This window comes from Giraffa tippelskirchi, chromosome 4, assembly GCF_054371585.1.
Source record: "Giraffa tippelskirchi isolate mGirTip1 chromosome 4, T2T-mGirTip1v1.2.pri, whole genome shotgun sequence".
Lineage (NCBI taxonomy): Eukaryota > Metazoa > Chordata > Mammalia > Artiodactyla > Giraffidae > Giraffa > Giraffa tippelskirchi.
Window position 1 is genome coordinate 174,662,024 of NC_137278.1, and position 18,757 is coordinate 174,680,780.

Below are 18,757 nucleotides of genomic sequence, written 5' to 3' on the forward strand. Positions count from 1 at the left end.
TTCTGGTAACTCTAACCCCCTACTAGATTTCTTTGTTTTTATTTTCTCGCTCTAATCTTCGATTACTCCAGGCACCCGGAAGACCAGGAATTACTGTTTAGCCAAACATGAACCCAGCGCTAGACCGTTTCTCCCCATCCGTCCTTCTCCCCGCCCCCGGACTCCTCACTCACATTACCCTAAGGAAGCTTAAGAAAAGTCCCTCCTCCCCCCTGCCTTTCTCCTAATAATTAAAAAACAAACAAACAAAAAAAGTGAATTTGACCTTGTCATTAAAAGTACTCAAAGCACCTGTTTTTAAAGTGGAGTTTGTCACTCTTGAAGAGCGTTTTCATAATTTGTGTTACAAAACCGAGCACGTTTATTAGTTGCTCAATCTAAATAAACTTCTGGGACTTTGTTTCTGGTGGGCTATGGCATTTAAAGTATTTACCTAATGGTTTGGGCAAGGGGGAATCTTTTGGCCTAAAGGTGTGCTCAGCTCAGTGTTCCTGCGTTATCTTTGGACGACCTTGAAGAAGCTAGCACGTAGGAGTTAGGCCTTTCTTGGAGATTTTCTATGGGGGTTGGGGAGGAAGCTGCTCAGGGGGATGACACAAGGTAATGGCTAGCTGTCCCAGCTAGCTCTTCCTAGTTCCTGTGACCTGGGATTGACCTGCTGGTTACCCCTCTTAGATTTTCTTTTCAAGCTAACTTTTTTTTTTTGGTATGTGGCCCCAGGCATAGCTCAGAAATTATGCTGGTTTGACACATGGATGCTTCTTTGGTATTTGGGGTTTGCTTGCAGTCTAGACATCCGATAAGCAGCACCGTGTCTGTTGTTTCTTTCCTTATTTCTCCTGTATTTTGATCATGTTTAAGGGTTAGAATCTAAAAGTGGCCTTTACTGAAAAATAAAAATAACCTTTGAGGGCCACGCCCACACGAGACTATCCATACAAATTGAAACCAGTTTTGTGCTTTCATTGTTTTGCTATTCAGTATACTCTTTTCCCCCAAGTTTTGGTTGACTGAATGACAAATACCTAAAAGCTGCCAATATTAATACTTTTCTGAAATGAGTAGAAAGATCTTGTCAAGAGAATGAGAAACTTCAGGTTTAATAACCTTATGGCTTTCCTTTGGGGAGTTATTTCTCTGGGTCAGGTATTTATTAATAAAACGCATATGAGGAGCTTTGCCAATACACTGTGAGATTCTTTAATTTGTTTTCTTAATTAGTATTTTAGAGCCGTTACAGCTAGATTTCAATATTCTGAGAAATTTCAAATGTATCTAGAGTTTAAGGCTTTTGTTTTAAATATCAGCTGATATGTGCAGCAGAGATTTGGTTTATCAAGGTAAATGAGTTGAGAGTGGGAAAGACACAGACGAGGTCTCTGCTGTCTTCCTTTTTTGCATTACCTTTACAAGAGATTGGAGATAAAAAGTTCAGTACATAGTAAATTCTAGAATCTTAGGAGGGCCTCAAGGCTGCTATTGCGAAGTACTATTCTGTGTATCTGGAACCTGAATGATCAGTTTTTTCTCCCGAGTTGGCAGTCAGACCCTGGGAAAACCTGGCTCATAAGCTCACAGTCAGGCAGATTTATGTCACGGAAGCACTTTGAGAACGATTTTCCATGTAAAATAAGTTTTTCACTGGGAAAAACTTAAGCTAATTTGAAATGTAGACCAACCTCATAAGCTGTTGCAAGGACAAATTAATTTACCATGCTAGGCACATAGTAGGTTGCTTTAAAAGTATTACATTTTCTTTTTTTCCCTAAACAGTGCTAGGCATGTAATTGGCTAAGAAGGAGGGGAATATATTTGCTGAGGCACTAGGTTAGTGTTCAGAAGTCTGTGGGGTTGAAATGCTTGGTTTCCAAAGACATGATCATCACTTTGTAGTCAGATTTTGTCATCTGCAAAATAGCAATAATCATACCTGGTTCTCGGGGATGTAAATAAGTAAATCATGTGCTTGGTAATACAACCTGTTGTCCTCACAACTTTGGAAAGTAGACATTTTGCAGAAGACAAAACAGGTTTGGATCAGTTTCCTTGCTGGAATACATAATTGTGTTTGGTCCCATCCCCCACCTTCAGAAACTGTTTCTGGGAAGACACTGCCTTAAACTCCTGGTTGCCAATCTAATTCTGATTCACCCAGGTAACATCAAAAAGTCCGGTAGAAATCTAGAAAATGCCATTTTCTTTCTGATTTGTCCACAAGAGGGTCCTGTTATAAATTGAAAATATTTTGTTATCTTCTGGTTCTCCAGTTTCTCTTTTTCAGTTTCTCTTTTAATTGAACCTGCAACTGAGAGGTTTTCTGTATTATGGAAATGCAGCTAATCCAAAAGAAGGGAGTTTATTTTCAAGGGAGAGTTTTCTTTTTGTACTAGAAATACAGAAGTCACAGACACATTTGCTATTACATATTCAAGTACAAAAGTTGCAGTTTAACTCAATTTTTTCTACCTTCATATTTAGTTGTTTCCACCTGCTATGTTTGATTTGGCTTAATATTATTTTAATTTGGTTGATGTTAATGTATGCTGAGTTTAAATAGCTCTCGTTTTGAGATTCATTTCTACACACATTGTTCTCCTAATCCTCCCTTCCTCTACACATGCCTGCTTGAAGTCAGCAAGAAATATTTTTTCTATCAATTGTTATGAAAACATTGACTTGTCCGCTATTAGTCTTTTCTGATTAAAGCCATTCATTTGTTGTACATTTCTTGGAAATCTTTAAAGCTCACTTTTTTGGGGGGGGGGTGCAAAAGTTTAGAAACTAAATGTTAAAGAAAAATGATACTGTTCAAAACATCATTTTTTTTTTTTTAATGTACGTCTTTATTGTGGACACCATTCCTATTTCATGCCCTTAAAAACACTGTTCAACTCCATTTTGTCTACCCCACACTTCTTAGCAAGTTCCACCCAGTTCTGTATACGATGTATAGTCAACACCTGGTTGTAATATAAGACTTATTAATATTTTCTGTCCTGTAACAGTTTATCATTGAGTAGAGGGAGCAATCCCCTGGAGGAAGGCATGGCAATCCACTCTATTATTCTTGCCTGGAGAATCTCCACGGACAGAAGAGCCTGGTAGGCTACAGGCCATGGGGTTGCAGAGTCGGACACCACTGAGTGACTAAGCACAGAGGGAACAGTACCTTAAACAAGTACATGAAATCCAGTGTGTTTGTTAGGAATGGAAAGGTTTTGTAAAAAGATGTAATTCTCAAATAACTTCTTAGGTTAAGAGGATGAAGGAGAAACGATTTGGACAGAAATAGCAGCCTTAAGTATGGATGTGGTTAGTTATTAAGGTTGATTTGACACTCCTGGAATATCAGAATTCTGTATTGAGAGTAGCGGGTAGACAGGACTAGATCCTGAAAAGATTTGAATTTCTTGCCAAGGAGTTTGGATATTATCATGATATCCAAGTGTTGGTACCTTGGAAGGGATATTAATATTTGAACTTTAGGACGATACCACCTATTTGAAGGGTGCAGCCTTATAAGTCAGTACGAGGCTCTGACAGACGTTCAGACACCATGAGGGACAAACAGGCAATGGGAATGCAAGGAACATGAACCAGAGAAGTGAAAGAAGAAGCAGAGTCTCTAAGGACTTCATCATGGAGATGGTAGAGATCTTGCAGAGGATGAGAAGGGAGAACCTGGTTGACTTTCAGATTTTTTATGTGATAATATGGATTAAAGCCAGGTTAGGTGAACACAAAAAGAATGTGTTTGGAAGAGAAGACAGTATAATCAGGAGGGCATTTAAAGGTTAGGACTGCCAGTCCTTGTATTTATTGGTGCTTCAGAGAGCTTTAGGAACTTTCCTGAGATTTGGGTTAGACCAGGTAGGTATGGGCTTTCTTAACATTTTTGTCAAGTTTGAAAATGGAGAACAGCCTTCATGGAAAGGAATATGGTCTAGTTTCATAAACTGAAAATCTCTGGAAATTTTAAGTTCCTCCTTCCCCACAAGCTTGTTCTTAAAACCTTCAGATATCAAAATTCTAATTCATTTTAATTAGTTGGATGTGTCTTGGGACAGATAAGAGTTTATATTTCTACAATGTGCAAGTCATAAATTCAAGGAAATAAATGGCATACATGCACTGATGTTTTCATATTCTTGCTCCACAGCATCCCTGGAAAGTAGAAGTAAGATTTTACCCTAATATTACAGAGGACAAATAAAATTTGAGACTTCCTATTCACTTGTAAAGACAAAAGCAGCAATATAGATTCCAGCTTGACTTCTTCGCCACACTCATAACAGTCACATTTCTTAACTAATAATCATCCTTTAAAAGCAGATAAATACTATCCCCCCAACCTTTAACTTTCTCATTCACTGGAATTGCTCTTAATCTGGTATTAGAATACCCAGTTTTGTTTTGTTGTGTTTTTACAGTATCAAAATGGAAAGACCTAGTATTTCTTTTTACACCATCTAAAATGCAGAGACCTGGATTTGTGATTTTTTCTGTCTAAAAGGCAGAGACCTGGATTTGTGATTTTTATTTTTAACCTGTGCTATGTCAGCTGAAGACTTAATTTCTGAGTTTGACCCCTTTCCTGTAGGAGGAGTTCTAGGGTCTTCTACTGAGCGTGGATTCCATAGGCAGCACTGGATAAATATTTATCATATAATTTCTCAGACTGGGTACATGTTTGGAGAAGCTATTGGCAGACAAGTGGGCGTCCACCACCTCTTTCTGTTTTTCTCCAGCAAGTTTAAATTATTAAATTTCACTTTAAAAAGTGAATTAATAAATTCAGAAACTTTGGTATTGGGGTGTGGGTAGGTATCTACTAGAAGCAAGTAAAAGGAAATAGTAGTGTTTGATTGCCCCATGGTTTTCCTTAAGCACTATTGAAACGTATCTTTTTGTAGGGGAATACTGCAGCCAAGTGGCCTAGCAGTGGGAGAACACAAAACAATCCTATTTGACCCTTTGTGAAGAGTGTTGCTACAGTTACACTGTTAGTGTTTACTGGATCCTGTACTTACATGTGATTAAAGATAGCATACTGTTGACTAAAATGGTGTCAAAGGTGGCATTACCAGTTTCAGGAACTCGAGGTGGCACTTAACTTTGGATCATAAGTGCTTTTTCGTATTTATTTCTCTTCCTTTCCCATAATCATGCCGTTTAAAGTTCAGCTCTAAAAAATGCACCTCCTTCACTTCAGAGTTGTCTTTGGTTGCTTGGTTCCTTTCGTCTTGGTTCACTGCTGCTTCCTTCCCACTTTACAAATCTTTTGCTTGTCTCGTCTCTGCAGTTTCCTTCCCATTCTGTTCTGTCTGTTCTGATTTTACTAGTCTATTCTGTATGCTCTCTTGTGGAATATATTTCCTAATGTGTATCCCTTCATCTGTATGTCTTTGAGGAAGTTTATTTAAGTTCTTTGGGCTTTTTCAGATTCCTCTTCAGTTAAGTCAAGATATGTGATGATGAGTAAAGTTTTGGGGGGTGGTGCTCTTGATTTTAAAAAAAATGGTATAGAAGGGAGTAAAGTGAAAGTAAACCTCCTTCATTCTTGCACCCCTCAGAGACAATTGCTAGTTATTGGTTCTTAAAAGTCTGTTTTAAAAAGCCAGTTTGTGTATTCAAGATCTCATTAAAAACATACTATATAACAAGATATCTTGAAAAAAAGTACCTTCCCTGCACATGTTGTAGATCTACTGCCTTCTTTTAAGGGCTGAAAGGGTATCCTGTAGTATGAAGACACCATACTTGAACCAGTCTGAGAATCCATGGACATTTACTTTGTGGCACAGTGGTCAAGAATCCTCCTGACAGTGCAGGAGATACAGGAGATGTGGGGTCGATCCCTGGGTCAGGAAGATTCCCTGGAGGAAGAAATGGCAACTCACTCTAGTATTTTTTCCCAGAAAATTCCATGGACAGAGAAGACTGGCGGGCTACAGTCCAAGGGATCACAAAGAGTCGGACACAATGCCAGAGCATCATGCACGCACACTATCTTATGTGTGCTTTTTAAAAAAAGAAGTCTAGGTCATTTGGTTTGTTAGAAAAAACGATTAGAAGCTGTAGGGTTTGGTCTCTTGAAAATGAAGAACAATTTAGAAATGTTTTAATTTGGGAGGTTGCACCCCTAATTTGTGCATCAGAATTTCACTTCTCAGGATGGTACGGACAAGTTACGAAGTTAACTATGAAAGCTGATTTATCATCATCTTTGGCATATTTACTTCTGTTTTCTTCTACCTAGTCTATCCAGTGCATTTTGAGTTTTGAAAAAAAATTTTTTAAACATTTGTTTATTTTGTTTCTTGGATGTGTTGAGTCTTCCTTGCTGCACTGGAACTTTCTCTAGTTGCAGCAAGCTGGGGCTGGTCTCTAGTTGTCGTGTGTGGGCTTCTCATTGCAGTGGCCTATCTTGTTGTGGAGCATGGACTCTAGGTAGGGCATGCAGCCTCAGGAGTTGTGGCACAGGGCATGTGGAATCTTCCTGAACGAGGGATGGAACCCATGTCCTCTGCATTGGCAGGCGAATTTTTAACCACTGGACCACCAGGGAAGCCCCTGAAAGGTATTTTTGAATATAAGAAAAACAATTACCCAGAAGGAATCTAGAAAATGTAATTGGGGAAGTTATTACATTGGAGGAACTGTTGGTGTCCTTCAAAGCATACCAACTAAGGTGAACCTAATAGATGTTACATACATCATAATAAGAACCTTCTCCATTTTCCTAAATGTTAATTAAAATCACACCCTTATAAGATTTGAAAGATAAGAAAATACTCTGCAGAATTAAGATTTTCACCTCACTGTCTCCTAATTCCATGTTAAAAAGGGTACTAAAAGCTCTAAAATGTGCATTTTTCATGATTCTTCATACTGTTCCTTAGTTGATACCAAATTAAGTATTTGGTATTACTAAAAATTATAAGAGATCATCTTTAAGCTTGGAACTATCAGAAAACTTCTTATACATCCTTTTACTATTGGTTGTTAAGATTACTTCCCCATCATATTATACTGTGCTCAGTAAACTTACATTATGTGTGCTATATTAAGTGTACTAAGACATCATCCTGCTCTTTGGCTTCATCGTCTTATTAAATGAGATTAGAATTGGCTCTTTTGCATCTTGATAAATAGTGGTTACTTCACACTCTGCTCGCTTCAACACTAAGGATGCATTCCCCATCCTTTCATTAAATTGGTCATTGAATTTTTATGAAATTTATAGTTTTAAAGTAGATGAAACCCCAATAAATGAATCAAAAGAAATGTTCAAAATTGATTGTTGCATTTTAAAAATTCACATTGCTGTCTCTGTATGCTAGTTGTTCATGTAATTACAGTTATTTCTCCTATGGCTTTTGCTGACTTAGCTATTAACTTTAATCTTTTCAATTTTGGGAGATTGAATTAAATTAGAACAGTAGTTTCAGCATGGTTGGTTTGTTTTTAACTGTTATAATATTTTTTTAAAAATGTGGCTTTTTGGCTGACAGTAGGTAAAGAAATGTCAGTGAAAGTACTTTATAAAACATGAAGTACTGTACAAATGACGGTTTTTTTTTTTAAAGTTTAATCCACACATTTATTGAGTTCATATTACATGATTGACAATATTCTAGGTGCTGAGGTTACAAAGATGAATAAAGTCAAGAGAATTCCAAACCCAATCTTTTTATTTTTAGAAACAAGCTTATTGTAATAATTTATGTATCATAAAATTCACTCTCAAAGTATACAATTCAGTAGCTTTTATATATTTAGAGTTTTGCAACCATTGCTACTGTCTTATTTTTAGAAGGCAAATGACAGTTTTAAAATCAGCATTTTAAGTCTTTTATTTTTTTAAGTCTTTTATTTCAAAGGTAAATTTTCTTCTGCTTCTGCAAATACATGCTTAAGGGTGATATTATATGGAGTCTACTCTGATCTGTAACTGTTCATCAGTTAGGAAGCAGATGGCATTGGCTTCCTTCTATTAAAACACTGATGAGTGATGTGACATCTGTAAGAATACATACAAAAATCACTAATAATTTAAACAAGTAAAATAGGTTTTTCTGGAGGAATCATTTAATACTGCACAAATGTAAGCTTAGGAAAGAAATACTCTGTTTTTAAAACTGAGGTTGATTCAGTTTTATTATGTTACTTATTTTTATTATGTTAATTTCAGGTATACAAAGCAACATAGTTATTCAGTATTTTTATAGGGAAGAAGTATTCTAAAGACCACTTAGTTTGTTGAGGTAGCAGAAATCCCACGTTTAAAATCAAACTGTGCCGTGCTCACTCACCACCTTCTCAAATATATAAAGTAACTTGGTTTCAGAGCCATTTTGTGTCTTAGTTTTTTCCCAGAGATTAGGTAAGGTTTTTTTTTTTTTAAAACATTAGTGGGTCTGTAGGTTTTGTGAAAATACTTTCAGTTAATCTCTGGCCTCCCCAAAGCTCAAAATGGTTAAACACCAATCACTGCTTAAGTGAGTTGCTTGTAAACAAAGCCCAAAATGAAACCCCTGTGTATTTACTGCAGATTCCCAGGTGCCTCTCAAGTGCAGGAATAAGCTCAGAAAAGGTTTAATAGGTTTATTAAGTAATCATCCGTTAAAAGGCTCATGTGCTACTTGCATGTTGCATCAGGACAGGTGCCTGCCTCCTTACTGCACTTAGCATTGAAAGAGGGTGAACCCTAGAATTTAGACTCCCCACTCAGCTGTTTAGGCAGAAGAATTTTGCCAGGAAAAACAAGGTTGCAGAGCTACATAAAAGATATCAGTCAGAAGACATCAAGCTATTAGATTTTCTCTGATGTCTAAGAAGAACATTTCTCAGGCTGAAGAGTGGATTGTTTCACTTACTATTGGCTAAGTTTTGTGGTGATTCCTACCACCAACAAAAATTGATTCACAATCGCTGCTGATGAAAAGGAAAGTAATATTTAGCTATAGCCTTAATATTCCTTAGCAGCTTGCCAGCATGATAAGTGGCACAAACTATGACTTGGTCAAATCCAGCCTCAGTGAAGGTAGTAGTAGTTCATATCTTGGAGATGACCTGCATTTTTTATAGTTTTGATAGTATGTTTATTATTTGTGGAAGGAAGGGGATTGTGAGGGTAGAAATAGTCTGTCCTGTAATGGGATTTGGCCTGTGTATTAATGGAATGAACTGGCCTTTCTTGCTGTACTTCCTCTGTCCTTGCGGAGAAGGGAGGGAGGTTGAAGTTTCCTAGAGCTACTGATGAAGCTGGCGACTGCAAGAGGAACTGTAGACTTTTGACCTTGATGATAATGGAAGGTATTAAGGGAATTTGGAGAGGCTGCAGGTTGGTGTAAGGACTAGAAAGAGTTGTGTTACATTTTTGCCTCAAAACAGGAATATACAAATTAAAGCAGTAGCTTCTACTTTTGTATAAACCCGTGTCGTTTGACATTGTTTTTTCCAAAGAAGTGCATGGCCATTTTCTTCAGAAGGCAATTTTCTTTTCATTTATCATGTGAATTTTTGTTAGACTGAAAAAAAAAAAATCTACCTCATTTCACAGGTCTATGCCTTTTCCTACTACATATTGAGCACCTTCCTCATTTTTTTCCTTTCAAAAAAAGTCTCACTTAATGAAAACAATTACCTTAATCAACTAGAAATGTTATGTTCTTGTTTAACAATTCTTAAACTAACTTTTAATTTAGACTTAATTATTGAAATGCATCAGTGGCCTTCTGATCCATCACATCTTTCTTACTTGCCTCTCAAAAACATCAAAGAATACTAGTTCCTGTTTAAAAGGAAAACTTAAGTGTTTGGCTAATTATTTGCTGATAAATTATTTTCTTAAAAGCAAATTTTAAATCCTTTGTATTTCAGAATCCCTTCATCTCACACGCACCCATACAGAGTCTGATTATTTGGTTATTTTTCTGAATCACTTTCATAAATGCTTAGTCTGGTATGGCTAACCAGAATTGGAATGGAATGAGGTTAGAGAAGAGGTCATTCAATGACAAACACCAAGGCTTTTGTTTTACTCATATATTTCAGTGTATTTCTAAAAGAACTTTTAAAAGGATGGCATTCCTTTTAAAACGTGATCATAACTCCTAAAACTGTGGGTACAAATCTAGTTAATATTAATAATTTTCTCTTATGCTTTATGTGATGTTTGTGTGTGTGTGCAGGCACACACACACACACACACAGAGGCTCTGCTCTGGATTTGTCCTTTGGGGTTTAGTTTCTGTTCATTACATTTTCATCACCTCTTAGTCCAGATGTTTTGTGAAGTTGGTCCTTGTTTTGGATATTCTAAATTATTTATAAGGTATATGTTTACTACCAGCTGCCTTTTTGTTGCAACCAGCCCTGGAGTTCTTTCTTCCTTCCTTGATGGATGTTGAGGGTTTTTTTGATCATGGAAATCACAGTTTATCTCACTCTACATTTTTGAACATCTGCCTCCCACTATTACGGCTCTCAGGCACAGCACCTCATTGAAGAACTTCAAAAACCTCTGTAATGGCTGAGGGGCAGACCACTGGTCAGGCAACATGAGCTCACTCTTAATCTGTCTTAATGATTTATGAAATTACCATTCTTAAACTATAACCCTGGTTTTTTGTATATTTTACATCCTCCTTTCCGTAGTTTCAAATCAAGGATAACTCGCCTGCTTAGAACTTCCCGTTTATCGCAGAAGAAATCCCCTCTGATTTCCCATAGGGCAAACTAGTGTGGGTTGATGCATATTGAGCTACTTCTGTGCTTAGTATCAAATTGTAGTCCCGTGGTAAATGCTCAGAACTTTCCAAGCGGGGAATCACAGTAATGCAAACATGCAGAGTCAAAAGGGGTACCTTTAATTTTAGGACGTGTCCTCCACTATGTGTGATTCCGGTGTTTCACAGGACAGTGGAGAGAATTTGTTGTATTCTCTGCTTTGTTGTTGTGCAGTCGCTCAGTTGTATTTGACTCTTTGCAACCCCATGGACTGCAGCACGCCAGGCTTCTCTGTCCTTCTCTACCTAGAATCTTGAATTTTAGAAAATGCCTGCTTCCTGCAGTTTCAGAGTGAGTTTTTGCCAGGAGAGTAGGGGGAGGTAGGAGAAGCCTTGTTATATATCTGAACTATTTTGTTTGTTTTAGATACTTGGCATGCTCGTGTGCCAAGAATTGAGGTAGATCCAAGAGGTCTTCACCAGAGCCCTCCTGTCTGGCTTGGTCATATAATACCATGATGCAGGGGGTGGGGTGGAGCAGAGAGCTTGCTTTTAATGGTTTCTTGTTATAGCCCTCAACAAAGCTGTGTCAATTCCCTTGGCTTTACAGGCTATTGCCCAGAAGAAAAGATGTTTGGTTTTCACAAGCCAAAGATGTACCGAAGTATAGAGGGCTGCTGTATTTGCAGAGCTAAATCCTCCAGTTCTCGATTCACTGACAGTAAACGCTATGAAAAGGATTTCCAGAGCTGTTTTGGGTAAGATCATGTGAGATGTTTGTACCATTTTTAGAGTGAAAAAGATCACAGTATAAGGAAATATTTCTAAGCAAAGGGATTGGAACAGTGCAATAATAATTAAAATCACTCATATTCTAATCTAGGTTGTTTCAAGGCACTTGCTCTTAAATCCAAACATACTGACAGCATACCTTTTTTTTTCTAGATTATGAGGAACCACCAAGTTTATTGTGAAGCCCTTAATCATGGGGGAGTTAAGAGGGAGGCTCAGAAGGGAGGAGATACATGTATACTGATAGCTGATTCATGTACAGTAGAAACCAAAACAACAACATTGGATAAAGCAATTAGCCACCAATTAAAAATATATTTTTAAAAAGTTATAATAGAACCTTTCATTGTTAACTTTAAGATGTATAAAGAGATTAAAAAAATAACCCTTATTCTCTCTTAGAGTAATTGTCCTCCACTAGTTTTCTGTATTTTGTATTGTTTTTTTAAGTTATACAAATAAATTTTAACCCAATCAACTGAGGATACTAACAGGGTTTAATGTTCTGCCCTGAAACCTGTCAGGGTACATTAGTTTTATTTTATAATTTTGTTCTTTATTTATCTTTTGACAGTAAACCTCTGCTTAATAAAATGGAATTTACTTTCCAAAAAATACTTTGATGAAACAAAATACTTAATGTTGAGCCATTTTTTATGTTAGAAATTAATTTCACCCCTGTATTTTCTTATCAAAACATTCTGTTATTGTTAATCCTTGACTGTATTTATTCTGAAGGTTGTCAGAGTCTCCACCAACCAACCTTGCCATATGAAGTCACATTTTTCTCTTAATGTCTTTATTTCCAATTGTATATATAATAAATGCTATTAGTATTTTTCTGTATATATTTGTAATATAGGAATATGTGTAGTAAGTGAAAAATTCCTCAGAGAGACAATTAAAAAATAACTTGGAAACTATACATTTATTTCCCCTTATGCAAATACCTTCATTAAAATAATATGACAGTGTCTCTCTGGTTTTGTTTGTTGGGAAACTAGATATCATGGCACATTATTTTACTTAAAGGATAGTGTTTTATTGCTTATGTATCTATACATTTCAAGAAAGATTAATTGGACATCATTGTTTAAAACCATGGTGACCAGGATCTTCTCTAGGTCTTAAACTTTACCATTGTTTAATTAAAAAAAATTCTTTATTTTAAAATGACCAAATTGCAGCACATAGAAGTTAATTAGACTTTTGAAATATTCTACAGAAACAGTAGAACTGGATCACTCCAGACTATTGGAAATAACATCTATAAACTATAAATAGTGTTTTTTTCTAAAAGAAATGTACTTGCATGAATTCTTTTATGAAAGGAGTAAAGATTTGATCATTTTCTTATCAGATTACATGAGACTCGTTCAGGAGATATCTGTAATGCCTGTGTCCTGCTTGTGAAAAGATGGAAGAAATTGCCAGCAGGATCAAAAAAAAACTGGAATCATGTGAGTTTATCTATTTCTCTTTCTCAGTTGTACCTCTGTTATATGTAAAGTAACACTAGTTTTTCCCCTAATTTAGGAAATAATATGTTCCTGGGGTAGAAAAGTCTGAAAAAAATAAAGAAAAATACTAGTTGCTGCTTAGATATAATCATATAACATTTTGGCGTGTTTGGGAGCAGAATATTAATAGCTTGGTATGGCCTTTCCCTGAGGTTGTATTGAATATACCCATTTTGGAGATTCACAGTATACATTTAACATATTTTTAGATTCAACCCAGAAATTCCTTCAGTTAATTAGACATGAATCCTTTTTTTCATCTCTTAGGTCTCTTAGGACAACATATTTCCTAACTCATGCTGGTACTAATGAGCACATGGATGTACATTGAGAACTGGATTTAAACCCTCCTTTTTTACCACTTACTACTTGTGAACTTTGGACAAGTGACATTATTTATTAAGTGCAAAAAAGGATAATAGCCATGTCACAGAACTGTTGTAAGAACTGAATGAGATGATACATATAAAGAATAATTAGTAATCACTCAGTTAAACAGAAGCTGTTTTTATTCTCTATGTTAAATTGAGATTTGCATTGCGCTTTATAATGTCACTAGACTTCTTCAGAAAATATTTTCAGTGACTAGAACAACACTGTTAAGTGTTACTTATTTTTCTATATGCTAGCTTTCAGAAGATTTATGACATTTATACAAGATACTTGTTTTTAAGCAGGCAGGCATTTATTCTTTACATTTTTTCTTACAGTAGCCTTATGCTGTTCTTTGATGACAATGTTACATTTTTATAATAGGTTTCCGTGTGTCTGTTAACTGATAAAATTGTGAGTTTTTCTTTAATAGCTTATGTGGGGAAGATCCAAATTGTGATTTTGAAGGTGATGTCAACCTTTTTACATCAGGATACCCACATGCTAAGTCGCTTCAGTTGTGTCTGACTCTTTGCGACCCCATGGACTGTAACCCACCAGGCTCCTCTGTCCGTTACATAAGGATAGAAATCTGCAGATAGTAAATGTGAATGAAGACATGAGAAATGAGACCATATGGGGCTAGACCAGTGGCCTTACCAGGCTGTGGGAGAACATGCCATTGCCCGCATGTGGCTGACCTCAGGCTTAAGGGTGTGTAGTAAAAAGAGCATGAAGCATAGGTCTGAAAACCCTGATTTGAGTCTGGGCGCCTTCCCTACCTACCTTTGCCTATTTACTAGTTTAGTGAAATATGGCAAAATACATAGTTTAATATCTCTTGGAGTAACAAATTAATGCTTACTGCTTTGTGGTGAAGTTAGAATCAAAAGTATATGAAAACGTTTTGTAAACTGCAGACGTCATCCAGTAGGAATGTTAATTGTTGTAAGGTCTGGTTTTTCTTAACCTACTTGGCTCATTTTCACCATATATAAAATCTATATAAATTTTTTGTCCAGCGACGCCTGCTGTTACTACTTCAAAGTAAAAAAACCCTAGATAAACTGTTTTTAATACCATGTGATGATTCAAAGTGCACATGAGCTCTTAAACACTGAGTAGAAAACTATGGTTCTCAAATTTGGCTCCTTCAAATAAGCACTCATCTGAACTAAGGGAATACAGAGGTGTCATTTTTAAAATGGTATTAAATATTCAGTATTTTCTTCCAGGTGGTAGATGCAAGGGCAGGACCCAGTCTAAAGACTACACTGAAACCAAAGAAAGTGAAAACTCTATCTGGAAACAGGATAAAAAGTAACCAGATCAGTAAACTGCAGAAGGAATTTAAACGCCACAGTAAGTTGGATATTGAGACATGAGGATTTAAGAATGGATGTTTTGTTTTTGTCTGCAGGTGGCACATTCATATGTAGACCATTTTTTCTTTTGTGGCTTTTTAAAAAAAGAGTGGGAGGCAATGTTGACTTGGTAGAGATGTTTTTCTCTAGGAAATCTTGAAACTGTATCTTGATTTTGATGTCTTAAAAGTACTTTCATTAGCCACTTCTTCAAACTACTCAGAACACTTGGACCATTCTTATCTCTTTATTGACATCTTTTCTAGAAGATTAATGTTTCAAGTTTGTTTACTTGATTTTTATGCTTAAGGAGATTGAGGCCTGAAGATAGGCAGAAAGGTATGTAAATAATTAGTGGGCAGCCTGAGACTAAAACCCAGGTTTTCTGGAGAGTAATTTTGGAAATCATAACTCACATATTGCAGCCTCAAGATTTTTAGGTTTAAAGGGGCTTGGTGTGTTGGGTGAGAGGATGGGAAAGAAATGATAAATTAATAATAAGCTCATCTACTTTTATGGGAAGTCATTGGGGGCAGGGGACCTGTTGTAGTACTTCTGTATTTAGGAATTTAAATTTTGAAAGGGAAATCCACTGTATATAATGTTATTACTCCCTGGGGGTTTGAGGCAGCACTATTGAGTCAAGCACAATAGTGTTTCTGCAGGAGAAATGTAGACATATTTATATTGGTGGAATAAACGAACTGTAAATAAACTAGTCATGTTTGCCCACCTGATTATGGTCCGGATCAGGCCAGATTTTGTGGCCAAATGGGTTAGAAATAAGTGTTTGTTTTGAGAACCATTTAAGAATTGTAGGTGGACCTATATTGGAGTTTTCAGGATTAAAAAAGATCTGGGGACTTCCCTGGCCCTGGCGGTTTAATGGTTAGGATGCCACTGCATGGGGCATGAGGTGTGGCTAAAGAAAAAAGATCTGTAGGCCCTTGTTAGACAAAATATTATCAATCAATGCATGTTTTAGAACAATGGAGAAAGACAGTTAAATTTACTGATCAGACAGAAGGAAAGGAAGGAAGGAGAACTATCATCGCTTGAGCATTTTGGTATATATACCAAGCACTTTACAATTATCCCAGTGATTTCAGTTTTAGAGGTTAGGATAGGAAGTACAAGGTAGTGATTCCACCTTAATCTGGGGTCATTTAATAAGTGGTAGAGATGAACTTGACCTGGGGTTTGTCTAATCTCAAAACCCTGTGCTCTTTCTATACAATCATCCTGCTCTTTTGGATAGCATAGTCCCAGGACTCCAAAGTCTTTCCAGATCTGCTACTAACTCCATGCTTTAAGTTGGTGTTCCTAGTAAGTTGTTGGTATTACTAGTCCATAGTTATTTTGTTAATATATTTAATATATATTTAATCTTTGGCTAAACTATTATAATACATTGATAGTAAAATATTTAGCCAACATCAATTCAGTTCAGTTCAGTCGCTCAGTCGTGTCCAACTCATTGCAACCCCATGAATTGAAGCACACCAGGCTTCCTTGTCCATCACCAACTCCCACAGTCTACCCAAACCTATGCCCACTGAGTCGGTGATGCCATCCAGCCATCTCATCCTCTGTCGTCCCCTTCTCCCCCTGCCCCCAATCCTTCCCAGCATCAGGGTCTTTTCCAATGAGTCAATTCTTTGCATGAGGTGGCCAAAGTATTGGAATTTCAGCTTCAACATCAGTCCTTCCAGTGAACACCCAGGATTGATCTCCTTTAGGATGGACTGATTGGACCTTCTTGCAGTCCAGGGGACTCTCAAGAGTCTTCTCCAACACCACAGTTCAAAAGCATCAATTCTTCTTCACCGTCCAACTCTCACATCCATACATGACTACTGGAAAAACCATAGTCTTGACTAGATGGACCTTTGTTAGCAAAGTAATGTCTCTGCTTTTAGATATGCTATCTATGTTGGTCATAACTTTCCTTCCAAGGAGTAAGCGTCTTTTAATTTCATGGCTGCAATTACCATCTGCAGTGATTTTGGAGCCCAAAAACATAGTCTGACACTGTTTCCTCCGTTTCCCCATCTATTTCCCATGAAGTGATGGGACTGGAAGCCATGATCTTCATTTTCTGAATGTTGAGCTTTAAGCCAGCTTTTTCACTCTCCTCTTTCACTTTCATCAAGAGGCTCTTTAGTTCTTCTTCACTTTCTGCCATAAGGGTGGTGTCATCTGCATATCTGAGATTATTGATATTTCTCCCGGCAATCTTGATTCCAGCTTGGGCTTCCTCCAGCCCAGTGTTTCTCATGATGTAGTCTGCATATAAGTTAAATAAGCAGGGTGACAATACACAGCCTTGATGTACTCCTTTTCCTATTTGGAACCAGTCTGTTGTTCCATGCCCAGTTCTAACTGTTGCTTCCTGACCTGCATACAGGTTTCTCAAGAGACAGGTCAGATGGTCTGGTATTCCCATCTCTTTCAGAATTTTCCACAGTTTATTGTGATCCACACAGTCAAAGGCTTGGCATCGTCAATAAAGCAGAAATAGATGTTTTTCTGGAACTCCCTTGCTTTTTCGATGATCGAGTGGATATTGGCAATTTGATCTCTGGTTCCTCTGCCTTTTCTAAAACCAGCTTGAACATCTGGAAGTTCACGGTTCACGTATTGCTGAAGCCTCGCTTGGAGAATTTTGAGCATTACTTTACTAGGGTGTGAGATGAGTGCAGTTGTGCACTAGTTTGAGCATTCTTTGGCATTGCCTTTCTTTGGGATTGGAATGAAAACTGACCTTTTCCAGTCCTGTGGCCACTGCCGAGTTTTCCAGATTTGCTAGCATATTGAGTGCAGCACTTTCACAGCATCATCTTTGAGGATTTGAAATAGCTCAACTGGAATTCCATCACCTCCACTAGCTTTGTTCATAGTGATGCTTTCTAAGGTCCACTGGCCTTCACATTCCAGGATATTTGGCTCTAGGTGAGTGATCACATCATCTTGATTATCTGGGTCATGAAGATCTTTTTTGTACAGTTCTTCTGTGTATTCTTGCCACCTCTTCTTAATATCTTCTGCTTCTGTTAGGTCCATACCATTTCTGTCCTTTATTGAGCCCATCTTTGCATGAAATGTTCCCTTGGTATCTCTAATTTTCTTGAAGAGCTCTCTAGTCTTTCCCATTCTGTTGTTTTCCTCTATTTCTTTGCATTGATCGCTGAGGAAGGCTTTTCTTAACTCTCCTTGGTATTCTTTGGAACTCTGCATTCAGATGGGAATATCTTTCCTTTTCTCCTTTGCTTTTCACTTCTCTTCTTTTCACAGCTATTTGTAAGGCCTCCTCAGACAGCTATTTTGCTTTTTTGCATTTCTTTTCCATGGGGATGGTCTTAATCCCTGTCTCCTGTACAATGTCACAAACCTCCATCCATAGTTCATCAGGTACTCTATCAGGTCTAGTCCCTTAAATCTATTTGTCACTTCCTCTGTATAATCATAAGGGATTTGATTTAGGTCATACCTGAATGGTCTAGTGGCTTTCCCTACTTTATTCAATTTAAGTCTGAAACATCAAATACGTGTATATTTTAATCATAGATGTTTCTTAACCAGCGATCACCAAGGGGCAAATAAAAACTGACTCTACCCTTTATTCTCAGTAAATGTTTTAGTGAACGTTTAGAAAACAGTAATTTTCTTATCATTTGAGGAGTAGAGAAATTGAAAGTTTGTATGTATATTCTTAGCATCTTCCTTTAATTATAGGGAAGGTGACACCTAACTTTTGCCTTACCTAAGGGAATATGTCCAGTGTAATTTTAGATTTTTGTGATAAAGCTATGTTGTGGAAGGTTGGAGATTGAAAATTAATGGGTTTGGAGACTCGGTGAAACAAGATTTCCTAGGTGCATTGTGAATTGCTAGCAGCTGTGTGCAGTGTAACAGTTTTGAGATATTTGAATTTTTATACATCACCCACTAAATGGTTTGTCTGCCTCTAGTTATA

At 37.0% G+C, this 18,757-nt stretch overlaps 1 protein-coding gene and 1 long non-coding RNA gene across 4 annotated transcripts in view; one reads left to right on the forward strand and one right to left on the reverse strand.

The window, feature by feature from the left end:
- The window catches only part of LOC145546030 (uncharacterized), a 1,126,586-nt gene that overhangs the window by 195,850 nt on the left and 911,979 nt on the right, over window positions 1–18,757 (reverse strand). The window lies entirely within an intron of this gene.
- Window positions 1–18,757, forward strand: part of SINHCAF (SIN3-HDAC complex associated factor) — a 30,828-nt gene that overhangs the window by 2,518 nt on the left and 9,553 nt on the right. For all 3 annotated transcript variants that reach the window (XM_081591735.1, XM_081591733.1, XM_081591734.1), the window contains exons 2-4: window positions 11,344–11,491; window positions 12,886–12,985; window positions 14,653–14,779. In XM_081591735.1, the coding sequence (XP_081447861.1) occupies window positions 11,364–11,491; window positions 12,886–12,985; window positions 14,653–14,779 (355 nt within the window). In that variant the 5' untranslated portion in view covers window positions 11,344–11,363. The remainder of the gene's footprint in view (window positions 1–11,343; window positions 11,492–12,885; window positions 12,986–14,652; window positions 14,780–18,757) is intronic.